This window comes from Hylaeus anthracinus, unplaced genomic scaffold (assembly GCF_026225885.1).
Source record: "Hylaeus anthracinus isolate JK02 unplaced genomic scaffold, UHH_iyHylAnth1.0_haploid 11997, whole genome shotgun sequence".
Lineage (NCBI taxonomy): Eukaryota > Metazoa > Arthropoda > Insecta > Hymenoptera > Colletidae > Hylaeus > Hylaeus anthracinus.
In genome coordinates, this window is record NW_026534344.1 from 15,662,575 (window position 1) to 15,681,305 (window position 18,731).

At 38.1% G+C, this 18,731-nt stretch overlaps 1 protein-coding gene across 1 annotated transcript in view; it reads right to left on the reverse strand.

Annotated features, from left to right (window-relative positions):
• LOC128889223 (uncharacterized) overlaps nt 1-18,731 on the reverse strand; it is a 240,123-nt gene that overhangs the window by 11,093 nt on the left and 210,299 nt on the right. The window contains exon 2 of the mRNA XM_054146674.1: nt 2,547-4,945. Within this exon, the coding sequence (XP_054002649.1) occupies nt 3,266-4,300 (1,035 nt within the window). The 5' untranslated portion in view covers nt 4,301-4,945 and the 3' untranslated portion in view covers nt 2,547-3,265. The remainder of the gene's footprint in view (nt 1-2,546; nt 4,946-18,731) is intronic.

Genomic DNA, 18,731 nt, shown 5'->3' on the forward strand with positions numbered 1-18,731 from the left:
AAAGAATACACATAACTAATATAATAAATGAATAAGGTAAATCGAACATATATACTACTTGATCATGGTGAATAAGAAAAATGCGTACAGCGAAAACAACGCCACGAGAACAGAAGAAGAACGACGGGGAATCCAAAAGACAGCAGCGTTGGAGTCAATGCTGCCAACTTACATGGGCCGAATAAAGCGTCCCACAGACTGCTCTAACGAGGCGTGGGCCCACGTCATAAGATGCGTGGTATGAAATTCTAACAGAGGGTTTTGCGTGCCGACGTTCACATTACGCTGACGTGCATGGGAAGACGTGGGCTAGCGCCATCTAACGGTACACAGTGTAGTTAAAATTCTAACATAGAGTTTCGCGTGAAGACGTTCACATTACCCTGACGTGACATGGGCTGATGCTATCTGAAGAAATATGCGTTCTGACACGTCAGGAGCACATCAAACCTAATAGATTTTCCGTGAGCGTTGGAAGGCGTCAGGAGACCAGGTGTTTTCTAGAATTCTGTTTTCCATTTTTGATCGATAAACTAATTTCAAAAACATTAAAACTGCACTAAAGAGTATTAAAAGAATTACTAGTTAATTTATATGAACTTATGTGACCATTAATTTATATGAGCAGCTCTAAATATAATTGCTTAAAAGTACGACAAAATGCAGTGAAAAGTATGAAATAATTTATGTTTAACTGCATTATTACCAGATCTTGTAAAATTATTGAATAAGGAATTTTTTTTATTGAACAAATTAATTTATATAATTATTTACTTATTTATACCAATATTTATTTTAATTTTAACGAAATTGATTCGATTAGTTATTCTTCTTTCTGTAAATTTATATACATTAAAATTTAGAATATTATTCTATATGTTTAGGAGCTAACCCTTTTTATACAAAGTAGTTGAGCTTCTAATTCAAATTATTCTGTATTATGATCAAAGCATCTTATTGCTCAATCAGTTTCCTATGAGGTAAGATTATTTCTTATATTATTGTCCGTTTGACAAAAAAAGGTGTTAGTGATTTGATGAGTGATGTTTGCAGTACAAGCTGACGTATTCGCTGCTTCTTCAGGTAAAAAATATCCGAATTATGTGATGTTTGATATCATTTTTATCGGAAAAACATAAGGAATCCATTGATATTATTTTCCCGACAATCTGATGAAAAATATAAACATTTTATGTACAGCAGTTCATCATTTTACGATGAACTCCGCGTCTTTTGTTCTCGGCCAAGCGCCTATCTGGGGTCGCTCAAGGGTCTGGGATTGAACGGGCCATCGACTCATCAATTTTTCATAAAATCGAATTCTTTATTCTTCATCGAATCCACGTGAACGTGATGGCATTGGATCCTTGGTGATTTCTCGATTAAAATGATATCTCACATCGCGTAAATCAAACTATTTTTAACGAAATAACTTTTCAATTATGCAATCAGATTTTTCATATAATTCCGTTAATTATTGTCCAAATTGTGTCATGTGTGGTATCATTATCATCCCAAAAACATCAGGAATCGTTTGATGTTGTTTTCGTAATGTTCTGATAAAAATTGCGGAGATTAGTATTTTCATTTTTTAATGGCGTTTATCTGACTCCGCTTCATGTCTTATGTGGACCCATGGAGCCTGATGTGACGTTGGCCCACGTCACGTCAGCGCAGTCTGTGGAGCGCTTAACCCTTTATAGTTTATGCGGATGTGACACAGTTCCAGCGATATTTAAAGAAAGACATATTTCAGCATCTATTGATATACAAAACAATGGAAAAGAAGTGGCATAACAGTATACATAATTCTCGAAAATGTATGCTCTAAACTCAATTAAACGTGCTTGGAAAATTTAACCTTGAGATTAGATCATTTGAATAGGAACTTCTCATGCACCTTCCTTATTCTTCTGATATTAGACCTTCGGATTATCATGTTTTTAAAAGCCTAGATAACGGTTTGCTGAATCAACACATCCGAAACAAAGTGTCAGTAGAAAAAAAACCTTGCATTACTATTTTTTAATCGGAAATTATAATTTCTATAAAAACAGAATTTGTAATCGTCTTTCCTATTAAGCAAAAGTTATTGCATGCGAAGGTGATTATTTTAATGAATAAATTGGTTTTTTTCTATACGTTTTACAGATTTCTTTCCCGACATACAAAATCGACAGAACTTCTCTGGTTACCTAACCTAAAATTTCATTTGAGCCGCTGATTACTCACACTGCAGTTGATGTGACGTCAAACATCTGATTTAAGAAAGCAGAAGTTTCACAGTATTTTATGAACAACTACGCAAATTCCTGTGCGATAGACTCGCGACCAGTGATATTGATAGTCCTACGTAAGTCAATAGTTCCGCAGATTGTAAACGAGCGGTGCTTCGGTATGCCATTCAAGGTTGGGTGATATGTCATCATAGTCATATATGTAATACACCGAGCAAAATTAAGCAATATTTCCGGATAAATTGATCACGTATGGTTTCCTACTTCGTTTGTTACGAAGGTGAACATTGTTCGATCGGGTAGACGTACCTCCATACTAGATGATTATCCAGTCTCGGTACATCGTCAGACTAGAGGTACACGACTTCCTTCCTCAATTCTCATAGCAATCAGACCGCGATTTCTACCCTCCAATAGACACAACAGGCAATTAGTTCGTGGAGCGTGTATCAGAGTGTATCGACCGATCAGCACGGCGGCTGGCGTCCTGCTGCCGTTCGTGATTTATGCCGCATTGTCTTCTCCCCCACAGCAGCAGGTCCTATGGCACCGACCGTATAAATCCATCTTTCGTTTATATATAATATATATTGGGTGTCCCGCAATATATCGAAACTAATGCAGATAACTACAGTGAGTAACTTTAATATTCGGATACTATGAGATTTTTACATTATCACATCATAACTTCGTTTCTAACAAAACAAGCAAAAAACAATAATTTACATAACTTACTGTAGTTGTTAAATAACACGATTTAAACAAAACATTGTCTGATTTTCGCGTTACTTTAATATTCGGACGTTTCAGAAACTATGTAGTTTGAGACTAATTTTTGTAATAATATGTGTTTTAATATCTTGTTGGGTAGCCATTCTGTTGTATCACTTCTTTTATACGATGTGGCATATTGCTAATGATCTTTTTTCAAATATTCAATAGTTATTTTGTCCCATTCTTTTTTTTTTTTAATTAAGGTTTTACGTCGCATCGACATCGAGGTCATTAGCGACGAATTCTGGACTAACTTATATTTTGTGGAAGAGTTTGGTTTCGTTAAGGAATTGAATGGTATTTCTAATATGTTCTTTGGTGGTGAGGGCAGTACTCGGGTATATCCTGAATTTGCGGCGCTGAGTGGAAAATTTTTGACAGTCATATAAAAGGTGGTGTACAGTGAGTGGGGTTTCGCAGCAGAAGGGAGGGTCTGTTTTCTTTATGATATGTTCGTGAGTTATTTTACTATGGCCGGTTCTCAGACGGGAAAGAACGATTTTTTCTTTCCTGCTCATGAGATTTCGTGGTATATTCTGGAAAAAATTGGTGATTATGTTATGGATTTTTGACGGTTTTGACTTCCAGATGTTGTTCTGTTCCTCGTTGATTTTCTTTTTTTCGTGCTGGATGATTTCTTGTATTGGGATAGGGGTTTGTTGGTGTTCAGTCTGGAGGGTGGTTGCTTCTTTGGCCTTAAAATCAGCCTGTCTGTTTCCAGATATTCCTTGATGCGAGGGGATCCATACGATGAATATTTTCTTATTGGTAGAGGCAAGTTCCGTGTAAGGTATTAAGACGTTTCTAATTATTTCGTTTTTGTTCCTCTTGGCGGTGTTTGTTAAGGTTTTGATGACGCTCATGGAGCCGGTGTAGATTACGTGGTCTTGAGAGTCGAATGTGTATATGTATTTGAGAGCGTCATGTACTGCATAGGCTTCAGCGGTGAGAATGGATGTTTGTATGGGTAAACGTTTTTGAATAACATTGTTGTCTGCAATCATGGCGTATCTCACTCCCTGGTTAGATTTATATGCGTCGGTGTAAAGTTTCTTACAGGATGAGTATTTGTTGTTGAGTTCAAGGAATTTGGTCTTATGTTCGTGATTTGATATTAGTTTCTTGTTGCAGTCAGCGAGGGTTGTATCTACATTTGGGGTTATGATATGCCAGGGGGGGACATTTTCTTGTTTACGTTCGATGATGATTGCTTGTTGTGTTGTAATTGAAGGGAAACGGTTTTTTATTCTAACGTACAGTGGTGATGGTAGTTTTGGTTTCTTTTGCATATAATTACTATCTGTTATTGAATAAGTAGTAAATAGGTCGAATTACTAGGAGTGGAAGACATTTTAAGTGCATACTTTATACTTAAAAATTGTCTTCTCTGTTCAAGTGACATCTCGCCAGCTTCAAATAGCACTCCACTTATAGGGCATGTGTGAAATAAGCCCGTGGCTAATCGTAATGCTGTATTGTGAATGGGATCAATTATTTTTAGGATATGTGCTTTTGCTAAATTGTATATAGTGCAGTCGTAATCAATCTTAGACCTGATTAGACCTCAGTAAGTTTTTAGGAGGATTTCTTTATCGGAGCCCCAATTGTGACTGGCTATTATCTTGATAATGTTTAGCCTTTTCAGACGAGAATATTTTAGGTGTTTTATGTGGGTGATCCAGGATAGTCGCCTATCGAAGATTAGTTCAAGGAGTCTTATGTTATCGACGAATTTGATTTCACTACTCCTCATAAATAATGTCGGTGTGTCTTGGTAGGTTTTATTGGAAAACATAATACGTTCAGTTTTTTGGGCTGAGAATTTGAGACCGTGTGACGTTCGCATATCGACCGTCCAAACCACGGACATATTTTTTCCTTGTAATGAGTTGAAGACAGATGTAGTATTTGTATATTCGAACGTCACCCTATATCTTAGACTGAAAAGCGTTTAGCAAGTAAGAGAGAACCTAAGCGATAACAGCTACGGGTGCGGAGCGAGCAATCTACTTCTTGCTACATTATGTGCCCCTGATACGACCACGGTACGATCGCGACTTATTTACTATCGTGAACCGCGGATTCGGTTGCTTTATCGCGACGCACGAGAATACAACGGTTCTCCTAGATGTTAAGTCACAGCTACAGGTCCCGTACAATTCTCAGTACTCGTTACCACCCATCGGTGGGCGGCCAGATCTAATGAGGCCTTGCATCTTTTCGACGAATTCAAGCGTAGCATCAGCTAAGGAACCGTCGGCAGTGCCTATCGTTGGTGTCAGTCACCAAAAACCAATAAGGGGTAGACTAAACACCTAGGAATGATTTCGGGCAAGATGTTATTGCTAACGCCATGGGAAGAAATCAACAACCACCCATGAATTTTTAATAAATCACGTGGTATGATTTTTCTCCTTCCTACGGACCAAAGGTCCCGAATTAGGGGTATAAGTAAGTTCAGGGGCTCGGGTTAGTTGCCGTTCGAAATTTCAAGCATATAATTGTCGTACTAGATAGTCGTCACGAGTTACCCAAAATTATAGTCCTTGTCGAGTCGAATCAGACATCGAGTTTTATTGCAAAGCTAAGGTAGTGAATCTTTTTATTCAAACTGTAATTAATTGTAATTGCTATAATAAAAGACCATGCGCGGGTCTTAATAAACAGTAACGTAATTTAACAAATTCAAATGTTGCAATTACTTTTTTTTCTTTAATCATTCGACGCGTTCGGAGAGGGAAAAAGGAATGAATTATAGTTAAACCAACTATCTTTTGATTTATGATCGAGGCGTCGAAGCCGGTCATTTAGAAATCTTAAAGATAGAAACATTGCTCGGCCGTGGGTTTCTTTTCCGTCATCGTACTCAGGTTCCAAGTCACTTTCGTGCTTGCTGTAAGGGTTCGAGGGTCGAAGCCGGTTTTCCCAAACAGTAGCCACGGATTTGATTAACGCGGCTTCTTTTCGATCCAAGGCAGAGCAGATATTCCGATCAGGGTCGAGGTGTTGAAGCCGGCTTTGAAAGGAATAGACGCAAAACCAGCGGCCGTAAAGGGTTGCACGGGCTTGATAACGATTGACGGGACATGAGATTCATCCCCGATTAAAACTATTATAAATTCCAATTTTTCCCTCTCAGTAGATGAGAAATACCGAAAAGGTACGAAAATACCGGTCGGGCAGACGCGAGCAGATTCGTCGGTTGCTAAGAGACTACGTGCGACCAGCACAAACGGGAAAACTTCCGCTCGGGTGCGAAGCGAAGCCGCGAGTGGTGCAAAACAAACTTTTAAAAACACCAGCAGCAGCATCAGCACCAGCATCAGTCTCAGCACCAACATCAGCACCAACATCAGCATCAGTACCAGCACCAACCCCAGCACCAACTCCAGCACCGATACCTTGGAGGCTCACCCCACTAACTATCCCCGGGGCACGTGAAGCTGTGAGGACCATTCCACCAAACGACCCGCGGTGGGAAACCGAAAATATTTTAATTCCGAAAACTTAAAATATTCTAATAAATAGTAATCGCGAGAGTAAACTCAATACGGATCACGATCCCGTCCTGACGCGAGTCGTTTAAGAGGGGCGTGGGACAAAAGGCAAGCATCATTTGATCGAAACGGGCGACAGATTTTCAAATCTGAAATCCGGGACGTGACAACCGCACTTATTGGACCATTCTTGTAGGTTATCGATCGATGTTTGTAGCATTTCTTTTAGGGTGGATATATTTTTTCCACTGCATGTTAGGGTAAGATCGTCGGCAAATAGATGTGTACTTGCGGGAGGTCTTATGCCGCTTGATATGTCGTTGATTCCAAGCAAAAATAGTGTAGTGCTGAGTATCGAGTCTTAGGGAACTCCATTTTGAATTTCCGTTGGGTCGGATAACGTGTCATTAATCCTCACTTGAATTGTTCTATTCGACAGGAAGCTGATAATAAAGGATTTCATGTGTCCATTTATGTTTAACTTTATGAGAGAGTTGACGATTTTCGGTCTCCAAATCATGTGGTGCGCTTTCTCGATGTCTAAACACATTGCGATAAGATACTCATTTTTTTTAAAAGCGTCGCATATATTTGTATGCATATTGGTGAGTACGTCCGTTGTAGAGCGGTATTGGCGAAATCCCCATTGGGTTGGAGACAGAAAGTTATTAGTTTCAAGGTACCAACGGAGTCTGCTGTTTACAATTTTTTCGAATAATTTACACATATTATTAGTTAAGGCTATTAGGCGATAACTGTCTGGTTTGAGTTTGTTTATATCGAGTTTGAGGATTGGAACTACTATAGCTTTCCTCCAGTTGTCGGGGAAAACTTTATGGATCCATGTACAGTTGTATATTCGGAGTAGATAGCTTTTCCCGGTCATAGGTAGGTTTTTTAGTAATCTGTGAGGAATGTTGTCAGGGCCAGGCGATGAGTCTTTTGTTAGTAGGAGGCTGTTGGTTAATTCGTTTAATGATATATTGGAGTTTATTACTGCGTCTGTTTCTTCTTCGCCGAAGTTGAGAAGTTTTTCTTTTATTTCATTTTCGCGTTCACTGATATTTGAGAGAAATTCTTCAGGGTAATTACAATTGTTACGTCCCAATTAGTTTGGGACTTTCTTTAGGGATTCTTGTCTTCAGTTAAAGAGCTAAAGCTCACCTTATCTGTATTTAATTGGAAAAGAAGGAATTCTGGGATTCTATAATGATTGTCATTAAGTTTAAGTATTAACAAATATAATGAAACAAAACTGAGTTTGGGATTACATACAAACAAGAATATAAATTATACAATTGAAGATGGTTTTAACAATACCAATCGTTGATCTTATGCTATCGGCGGCGTTGTCAGGTTGTCCCGGGCTCTGCTGTGGCGAGGATCTGGTCTGGTTGTACACTCGCGACACGGGACTCTAATAATTGGCGAATAATAAACGTCGGACTTTCGTAGGTAACTCCGCGGTGACTCTATCTTTAGTGCGTATGTTCTCACTTACGCGAACTCTTTACTCAGCTGGAGATACGATACACGATACCTAAATAAAACTAACGCGAGAGATTAACCCGTCCGCGACTACAGAGTATTGACTGCCAAAATAATAATACACAAAGAGCTCTCCGTGGTCGTGACCACGGGTTTATATAACCCCAGATCCTTGCCTGGCGCAATACGTAATTTCGGGATCTTAATTGCCACATTTCCCGAATCTGGAGCAAGTTCTAGATTCGACAGGTGACTTATGCGTAACAGCGTAATATCGCTGATACCCGTTTGCTGAGTCGCGGTTCACGCGACTCGGTTTAGTGCCACGATTTCCGAATCGTGGTTCATGCGCATTCCTAAAGGTTTGGCAATTGTTGAAGTGGAGCATCATTCGGCAAGGCTGTATGTAATACAATTACTCGAATTAGATTTGAATTTCTTGGCGAGGGTGTTGGCGATTTCTTTTGTATCAGTCACTACTTGGTTTTGATCTGTTTTGAGGCATTGAATCACAGGGTATGAGTTACTGTTGTTTATCTGTTTAATTTTTTGCCACACTTGTTTAACAGGAGTTTGGTTGGTTATAGATGAGATATATTCATTCCAGGATTGTTTTTTGCTTTCTTTGATTGTCCTACGGAATTTAGCACGATATCTTTTGAATTCAATTGGATTTTCGGTGGAAGGATTCTTCTTAACCCTGTTGAAAGCATGATGATTATTCTTTAACGCACATTCGCATTCTTTGTTCCATCAGGGAGTTGTGCGTTTTATTAGTTTTTTGGGGATTGTTAGAGCGCTTGGCCCTGAAGCCTTTTTTGCTGCGTTGGTGATAATTGATTCTAAGTCGCTGACTATATCATTGATTTTATTGGGGTTAATTTTGTCGGTTGCTTTAGGAGTAAGGGTTTCGTTGATCTGATTATGGTACATCTCCCAGTCAATTTTGTTAAAATTCCACTTAGGTGTTTTCGGAGGTTGGCAATACGTAATATTGTCTTCGTAGGTTACAGAGAGTGGGAAATGATCGCTGTCATGTAGTCGTCTATCGCATTCCATTCTATACGTTGAGCTAGTTCAGCATCACAAATCGCTGGATGATCCGTACTTGCATTAAAATGTGTTTGGTGTCCAGTGTTTAACAAACATAAGTTTGGGTTTTGTAGTAATTTTTCAATTATCTTCCTGCGGGCGTCAGTCTTGGATGACCCCCACAGAGGATTGTGGCTGTTGAAGTCTCCGGTTACGATTATGGGTGAAGGGATTTGTTGAATCAAATTTTGTATGCCTTAGAGATGGAGAGTTTGGCTATTTGGTAAATAAATATTGCAGATGTGGATTTTGTTTGGGCAATAAATGGTTACTCCGATTGCTTCTAAGTTTGTTTTTAATGGAATTTCTGTGGCTGAGTATTTATTTAATGTTGCAATAGCTACTCCTACGCTGACGGAGTTATAATTTTCCCTGTTTTTTATGAAAAGATTGTAATTTTTTAGCGATGGAGAATGTTTCTTTTTGAAATTAGTTTCTTGGAGACATAGGATATCTGGATTGTGTTGTTTAATAGTGATTTTGAGTTGTTCGTAATGAGCAAAATATCCGTTTACGTTCCACTGGATAATTTTTTTTTCATAATGTGGCTAGCTATTTATTAGTGAGTTATGTGAGTATATTTGATTTTTTCTTAACTCGATAGGTCACTGTCCACTTTTGACGACCAATTCAGTGCTGATTGATTTGATACGTGATGAATTATTTTCTTGTGTAATTTGTATATTCTATTTTTTATTGACCGCGCTTTAAGTAAGGGATGGATTCTTACTAGCAATTCGGCTAATGCTAGAGTATTGGAGGTGTATTGTGTGGCGATTTCCTTCGGGTTGGGAGCCCCTATTGCATTTTCTAAGAACTTCTCAATTTGAGGTAGTCTAAAATTTGGTTATTTTTTTTTGTCGTTGATATAGTTTTTTACTGGTTCGAGCATCTTATCGTTTTTGTCCAACGTGAAAGCTAGTGATTGAGGGCGTTTGGAGTTTTTAGAGGTTGGTTAGCGTTTTTTGTGGTATTCTTTACTTTCTTGAGATAGTGGGACCTTGAAGCCGGAGTCTAAATCACTTAATTTTACGGGGTTTTTTATGCTTTCTTCGGACGTTATGGATAGTGCTCTTTTATTACTTGTCTTATTTGTTTTTAATTCTTCTGTTTCCATTTGTTCATTCTTGGGTTCGGTTGCTTCGGGGGTATTTTTAACCGACTACGAAAAGGAGGAGGTTACTCAATTCGACATGTATATATATTTCTTTTTTTTTAATGTCTGTTCACCGATTATGCCGAGACGGTTTGATGAATCAGAGTGAAACCTCTTGCATCTTGTCGAATATTTCTTCCAGTTGATCGCATAAAAGATCGCATAAATTTTGTGATTTGTCATTTTTTACCCGTTTTTTTTTTTAAACAGAAAAATATTGTCTTGCTTCTTACTCCGAGACGGATGGACCAATCAGATTGAAACTTCTTGCATCTGGAAGAGCATTTGCCATTTGGTCCCATAACACAACCTTTGTCCTTATTTTGTTTTTTACCACTTTATATCACTTTTTATCGCAAAAAGCGTACTATTTCACGTATGTTTGGCCTGAAATCGATGAAATCCCTTACATTTTGCTGCCGTACAGGTTTTCGCGATGATCACATTTGCAAAAATTTATGAATTTCTCATATTGTTTATAAATATTGTTATTGCAAAATTCCTATTTTTTTTTCTTGGTTCATTAATTAATTCCGATTCCGATCCCGATTCATTCCATATATAATGATAGCAATAGTTACAGTTCATATTTTTTGTTCCTTGGACAGATAGTTAAACCAAATTTGGTATTTTTGACTGTAGGTAGTTGTTCGGTATCTTTGTTCGAACAGAATTTTTCCAAGTTGACAGAATTAACGTAACATATTTTCCGGTTCGCAGACGAAGCAAATACCGATGTGTAAAGGAAACAAAGATTTTTATGTGAAACTGGTGAATCACAAGAAAGTCAAGAAGTCTCGCAGTTCGAAACACACGAAGCACGGAGCTTCGTAACATATTTCTCGCACGCGTCGATGACGATTACGTGACGTATGTCAGCGGTGACGCTCTATCGTTTCGCATCTTCGGAGAACAATCTGGACGCCAAAATTTCCAGGCGTTTACGTCTCTCCACACCATGTCGTTCTCCGTGGTGGCCAACATTGTCAGAGAGACAGAAGAGAGAGAGAGAGAGAGAGACAGGCGAATCGTGTTGACGTATAACGATCTTTTTGGAATCCAGACAGTCCTCAATAATTCGCTAGAACAGTAATTTTACATTATGCGCAGCCTCCGAAAAAGTTGCATTGCATTTAATATGATGTATTTAATAATTTAACCAAATTCATCAAACGATGGTGAATAATAATGGAGTTCAAATAGAAATTATTTCATACTTTTCACTGCATTTTCCCATACTTTTAAGCAATTATATCTAGAGCCAGTGCGTATTCATATAAATTGACTAGAAATTATTTCATACTTTTAACTCCACCTTTTTCCCCACCAATATCTAGGGTTATATAAACCCATGATTTTCGTTACTCGGGGGATTAGTACGAAAGAGTTACTTGGTAAAGTCACGTCGATCGTCTTCAGAGTTGCGCTTCAGTGAGATCGGGCTTCAGATCCCTTTCGATCAACATTAACCATATACACTAGCCGTCAAAAAAATCGGGACACTATTTCAAAACGCCATAACTCCGAGAGTTTTCAACCGATTTTCGGGAAACTTCGTGAGGTTTAGTTTTGAAGTGTCCTCTGGGTGTGTGCAAAGTTGCATTGACGAAGGTTAATGAGAAAGGGTTCATTCACATCGCCTAAAGGGGTAATGCAGAAAAACGGCTCGTCAGAAGGGTCCAGGGGCGACGGAAGGGGGTGAAAAAATAAAAAAAACCTTTGAGGCGACTCTGTTTGATGCCCCCTACAAAATGCACTCCTTGAAATCGCTTTTGGACAAACCCACCCCTCACAACCCCCTCCTACCCCCCCCCCAAAAAAACCACAATTTTTGGATGACGGTCTCGATTTTGGACTCAATGCATTCTCTGGACTCCCTTGATCCAGAAAATGCCATCACTCATGTCGTGCACCCCATAGCCACCCCTTGAGGGGGTGGAACAGCTCGCGACTTTTCAACCCCCTTCGTAAAGGAGGACTTCCAGACATCAAAGAGCGATGAAATTCACCATGTTTGTTCTCGAAAACTGCCCTCTGAGCTAAGCAGGGGTGGTTCACCTCAAGTGTAAGGGTTGGAACGATGTTTCGTTGCGTGGAACACATGTGGTACGGTCCAAGGCATTGGAGTGACACAGTTTTGATGTCTTTTTCCCTCGTGAATAGCATTAAAATACGAAAATGTCGTTTTTTGGAAAACTCACCTCCCGTGTTCAGACCCGTCTGTGGGGTGAACGGGTAACCCAATGTCAACGCTGTTCGCGGATTCGGACGCGCAATTGCTTTATTAACAGGTCCCCTGAAATTCAGATTTTTTCAATCACGCTTTCATTGCAAAATAAGGCGAACTTGAGAGCGCTGTAAATGAAGCGAGCACTCAGAAGCGGAGCGGTACGTTACCAAGGAGCTGCACCCCGTACATGGTCAGACCAGGGCTACGCACATTACCTTCCCCTGACCGCGCGGAGGGGCCGTCAAGCTTACTAAGACGTAGGACTGTCGCGTGTCCGAAGCGAGCCCGCTCAATTTTTACTTTCCGGAGCGACATCGCCAGTGCGTTGCACACCGTTTAACACCGTGCAACAATTAGGTAATTAAATTCATACACTAACCGCGACAACACGACACTGTACAATTGTATTATTAGAATTATTCAGTTTTGAATATATAATCATTTGTTAATCTTAAAAGGTCTGTTAAATCATTATTAAACCTTCACCATTGGAATAAGCAATCCTAACCAGTGTAACGACTCCACAACATAATAACTTTACCGCTCGAGTTATTATTTGTTTAGAATTAATAGTTGCGAGGCTTTACCCACGACGCGTATTATATTCCAACGATACGATTCAATCCTTACCTAACCTTCCCAACGGTTACCCTTTACCGGGAGATACCGATCCTACGGTTACCCTTAATTGGGAGATACCAATTCCCAGCAGCTATCTGACTTTGCGTCAGAGTCGTCTGCGATTTTTACTCCATCCTCAATCTTTGGATCCATTGAAAGAAACAGGACTAATCGTATCTTCTTCGATTCTTGAATTCAACCCACTCGCAGGGCTCACACGCGCGTCGCTATCGCCCTGGCTCGTAACAGGTACATGGTCAGTAATAGGAGGGTTTGCGGATAGGTTTGGATCTGTGTGTGTGTGTGAGTGTGCAAATTGGGTTTATTTGGATTTGCAGTGTTTGTGGATTGGTTTGCAATATGTCCTTCTTGTTGGCAGTTGAAGCATGTTTGTTTTTCTGTCGTGGAGAATATTCTATATGTGTTATTATCAATTGTAACTGTGAAGGAATTTGGGATACGTTTAGCATCTTCTGGGTCTACATAGACCTGTCTTCTAAAACTTAGTATGTGAGACAGGTCTGGATGAATGATTCCTGCTTTTAGTGCAGTGATTTTTGAGAGAAGTTTAATATTATTACCTTTCAGAATATTCTCGATTTGGGTATTATTTCGAATAGTATTATTCGTTGAGCTGGAAGTATCATCGGTCTGATTTTTATGTTTACATTATTTATGATTACCGACTTGTGGTTCAGTGATAGGTTTTCGACGGTGTGTTTGCTATCCAGGTACATACATATTCTGTTGTTAGATATTCTTGATAGGAATTTGATTGCTTTAGGTCCTGTTATGTTCCCGATTGCTCTAGCATATTCTTTGATTGTAATACCGTCTACTGATTGTAGGATTATTGCTTGGTCCTGAGTCGGGATGTATTCTTATTTTGTGACGTTTGCATATGAGGTTTTAGGTTCGGTGGAATCATTTCGGCTGTCTTGATTTTTACCAGATACAGGTATTGGATTCATGTCGTTTTGCGGGTAATTCTTATTGGAAACGGTTCCTTGTTGTTTTGGACCTTATTGATGGTGTAGCGTGCACCACGTCGTGTGCTTATAATTGGCTGATTAGTGGCACCAACACCACTTTATGTCGCTCACTGATTCCTCACTCTGTTTATGGCACTCGTCAGCGGTTCGAAGTAAATACGTCCGATCGCGTCGGCTGCCGGAATGAAACTTTTGTCCCATTCTTCTTTTAACCGATGTTTCAACATTTCTTTTGAAGATATTGTTGTTGTCGTAATACGTCACTTTAGTTCATTCCACACATTTTCGATATAATCGAGGTCAGGTGATTGAGGTGGTGGTTGTAAAACTTTTGTACAATTGTACAGTAAATATTCTTGCACGGTGCGTGCCTTATGTATCGGGTCATTATCCTGGTAAAACTTAAATGTGTTTAAAATTCCCATTTGTGTAGCACTTTTGTATAAATTATTTTTTAATATGTTCAAATACACATTTTTGTTCATAATATTGTCAATAAAAACTAATTTGCCCAGCCAAAATGTGGATATACAACCACAGAAAAGCACACTGCCACCTCCATGCTTTACAGTCGGCCTTAGATTTTTAAATTTAAATTCTTAATTTTTCTTACGCCACACTATCCTTCGTCCATCTGATCCACAAATGTTAAATTTACTTTCGTCGGTAAAAATGATATCGTTCCACCATGTTTCTTCCTTGAAAACAAATTCTTTAGCAAAATTTAATCTCTCCTTTCGATGCCGTTCATTCACATACGGTTTCTTCCTAGTTACTCTTCCATTGTAACCACTATCTTTTAAGGGAATAGACACGGGTAATGCAGCGATGTGACATTACCGGCAAAAGTGGGCCTAAAAAGGGGTTCGCGATTTTTCACTTTTCGTCCTTATATTAGCATATTTTAGACCGAATGAGGGCTCATTCGAAAGAGGAAGGTCCAACGGAGGGTGCTCTGATCATGATAGAACGATAGTGTGTTGATATTTAATAATATGAGCGTCCAAATTTGAACAAAAGTCGAGCAAAACACATGTGTAGAATGGAAGTATTTTCATGTTACTAAATGGATTTTGTGACTCAAATAATGACCAGAGCATCCTTCGTTGGACCTTCCTCTTTCGAATGAGACCTCATTCAACCCAAAATATGCTAATATAAGAACAAAAAGCGAAAAATCGTAAAAAAATTCCCAAAGACGAGTTCCGCCATTTTGACGATAATGCAGACCAAGTTACGTGACAAATTTAGTTCAGACAATCAATAGGAGATGGCGCTTATTGAGGACGACTGCTAACGTGATGTCGATACAATTGCGATGTTGCCGTTCTCACAACAGCGTCTCTCTACACTGTTGCCATTTCAGTGAGGTCAAAATCGCGCTTAGCATCCCGATCCCGTATCCTTACATTTGCCAGCGCGACTATCAGTCTCTCTTCCTTCTTCATCGAACTGTTTCTTTCTACTGTCGTCGTCGCTTCAAAACTCTAGCTTTGCCATGGACGCGGTTCGATCCCAGTAGGAGTCACTTATTTTTTTTTTCTTTTTCTTCCGTTTGTATCATGTTTTGTTATGGAAACTACCTTTTTATATATTAACATTATTTTTATAAAATATAGTGCAATTTTTATGCTTTTTATCGCTTTGAAAAAGAAATCATGATGTGAAAGGAGTTTCTACAAGCTTTTATAAAAACTAACGTCCTTATAGATTGTAAATAACAATTTAATTATATTAATCAAACATTGCACAACTTCTTTCTTCTTTCGTTTTTATCCTTTTCTTTCTTTCTTCTTTTCTGTTTTTTCTTACTTCTTTTTTCTGACTTCTTATTCAATGCGAAAAAAAATATAAAAGTTGCACAATATTGTATAAATATAGTCCCAATATATAAAAATGTAGTTTCCATAACAAAAAATAATACAAACGGAAAAAAAGTAAAAAAAAAATAAGTCACTCATACCGGGATTGTAACCGCTTCCAGCGCAAAAAGATCGTCTTCGGAACATGGCACTCTATCGACCGTGCCACACTGCTTCTATAATATCTCTGACTCTTATAGTCGGTTGACACTCGTCAATCGAAATTTAGCTATTTTTAAAAATTTTTTTCTCGAAAATGAAAGAAATTCGCGCCTTCTCACATGCAGAGATTGTTCTACATACCCTTCTTTACATATGAAAAAAATTTGATTAAATAATTCGGGGGACACTAGGCGATGTTTCCTTGTAAGCTATGTGAACGTGGGACCTGACTTGAAAAATTAACTTTTTTACGGAAAATGATAGTATTTCGTTTGTAGTTTCATCAATTGATACATGAAAAAAAATTGTACAGTTGGGTGTCAGGTTCACATACTCTAGTAGCACAAAATATTGAATACAGATTCATCCAATAAAAGAGATTGAATCTCATTTTAATATTTAAATATACATATGATGTTTATTCTAGATTTAGAAAAAAATATTCTTTTTTTTAAGTATAAAATGAATATCTATTCAATATTTAGAATGGAATATTTCTTCCCAAATATAAAATACATATTCATCTGATATTCAAATTCCCACCGAGGTAAAAAAAATTAAGATAACTTGTTTTAATGGAATCCAATCTCAAGAAATAAAGTAATAAAAGTAAAATCTATGAATAAATGAAACACAATATAAAATTTGATTTAATTTTTTTTTAAATTTCTTAATTTTCAAGATTTATTCAACATTGCCCGAATATTCAATACGTATCTTTTAAACATAAATTTCATATTATCCGAATATTTTTTAAACGTTTCTGTTAAAATATTTATGGGAAATAGGAAACATTAATAATGGATTTTTCAAGATATGTAGGTATCAGTTTTTATATTCAATTAGTATCAACTCAAAAAGTAATTTGTATTAAACTTCTTTATTTTTACAAATGAAATCAGGGTGCGCAGAGTGTATAAAAATGATTGGTCATCACTTTCAGGAGTTATTGTACACATCTGAATCGGTGGACATTTGCAAAAAAAACCGTCCGCAAAATCCATTATGACCTCAAAATTTAAGATCAAAGTTTTCTTTAATTTTAAAAAATTCTACTCGAGGAGTAGGTAAAAAGCTTCAAAGGAGCCACATGCCGGAGACGAACCGTTTTCGCGTAAAAAATTGTTAAAGTTTTCCAAATTTTCGATAGCGCGGAGCAACTCTACGGGGCGCCGCAGCGGTGCCGAGGGTCCCTCACCATAGGTCCTATTCGTATATGCACGCGCGATGGTGAAGTGTGACCGCACTACACAAACGTAATACGCAGCGTGGAACAGAATACTACTACTTACTACGCTGAGCATTGAGAATCCCTCAAGGAGGAAGCATACAGTATATGCTGTTGAGAAGAAGCTATACTGTATGGCATTAACAAGCACCTCCATCTAGTTTTCCTCCGCTGCCGCATATCTAATGGTAAAACCATTTCTATGCAGAGAGTAGCTGCTGTAATACCGACCTCTCCGATTTGGCTGGTCGGTATTACAGCAGATTTTTCTGCATGGAAATGGTAATACTCATAGAGACAAGGCTGGCCAATGAAAACGAGGTGGCGCTTTCTGCTGTTTCTGAACGAAGCGAAAAACATAATTCGCTCTTAGCGAGCGAAAATGAGATCTAGAGACGCGGTATCGTCTCGACGCCAAGTACATGAAAAATTATACGCCACCGTGTGTACTGGCGCTGGCGCTACGTATCTTTTACTCGTAAAACTGCGAATCCAACCTAACCCGAAACTTCTGTCATTAATATCTCATCACGGCTGCTGTAGTTTCTAAATCTAAAGGCATTTTTGTAATGTAAATCGCATATAAGCTTTCTAATAAAACCAAAATCAATAAAATCGGTCTATGTACAACTGAGATATCGTAATATCATGTCATGAATCGGTCACAAATTCTAGATTTTTCTTCTCATTCTGATTCTGACTCTAGTCAACACTTAGCTAATATAGCTAAGTTAATATAGCTTAGCTAATTAGCTAATGAATTAGACGGCAAGGCTCGTCGGTCGGAATTGTAATATGGCTGTCACTCATGCCGCTCGTTCATTTCTAACCTGTAACTGTCAGTTTGGATTTGTGACATTTGGTTTCTTGCAACAAGACTTTCTGACATGCATTGTGCGTACTTTTGAAAACTTAAAGGACTGAAACTGGAATTATAATACAATAAATTATGCGTTACCAATAGTAGATCTCTTTGTACATTTTCCCACTTTATTTATTAATATTTAAATTTGTTACAACACGATTTTCTGCCACGCATTGTGCATACTTGTGAATTTTATTCTAATATAATATATTGTGCGTTACACATAGTGGATCTCTTTCTTTATTTCTCATTTCATGTTGAACATTTCAATTTCTAGCAACAAGACATTTTGTGATGCGTTGTGTGTACTTTGGAAACATAAAAGACTGAATCTGGTCTTGTAATATAATAAATTGTGCGTTATTCATATGACATTAATTTTATTTGTAAATAACACATAGAAACCTTATTTTACTTGCAAATTAATGTAGAGCTTAAAATAAAAATACATTTGACAAATACATATTGTAGAGTCTACAATATACATAATGTGTCTGAAGCCAGATATAGGAAAAAGACCAGCTTCA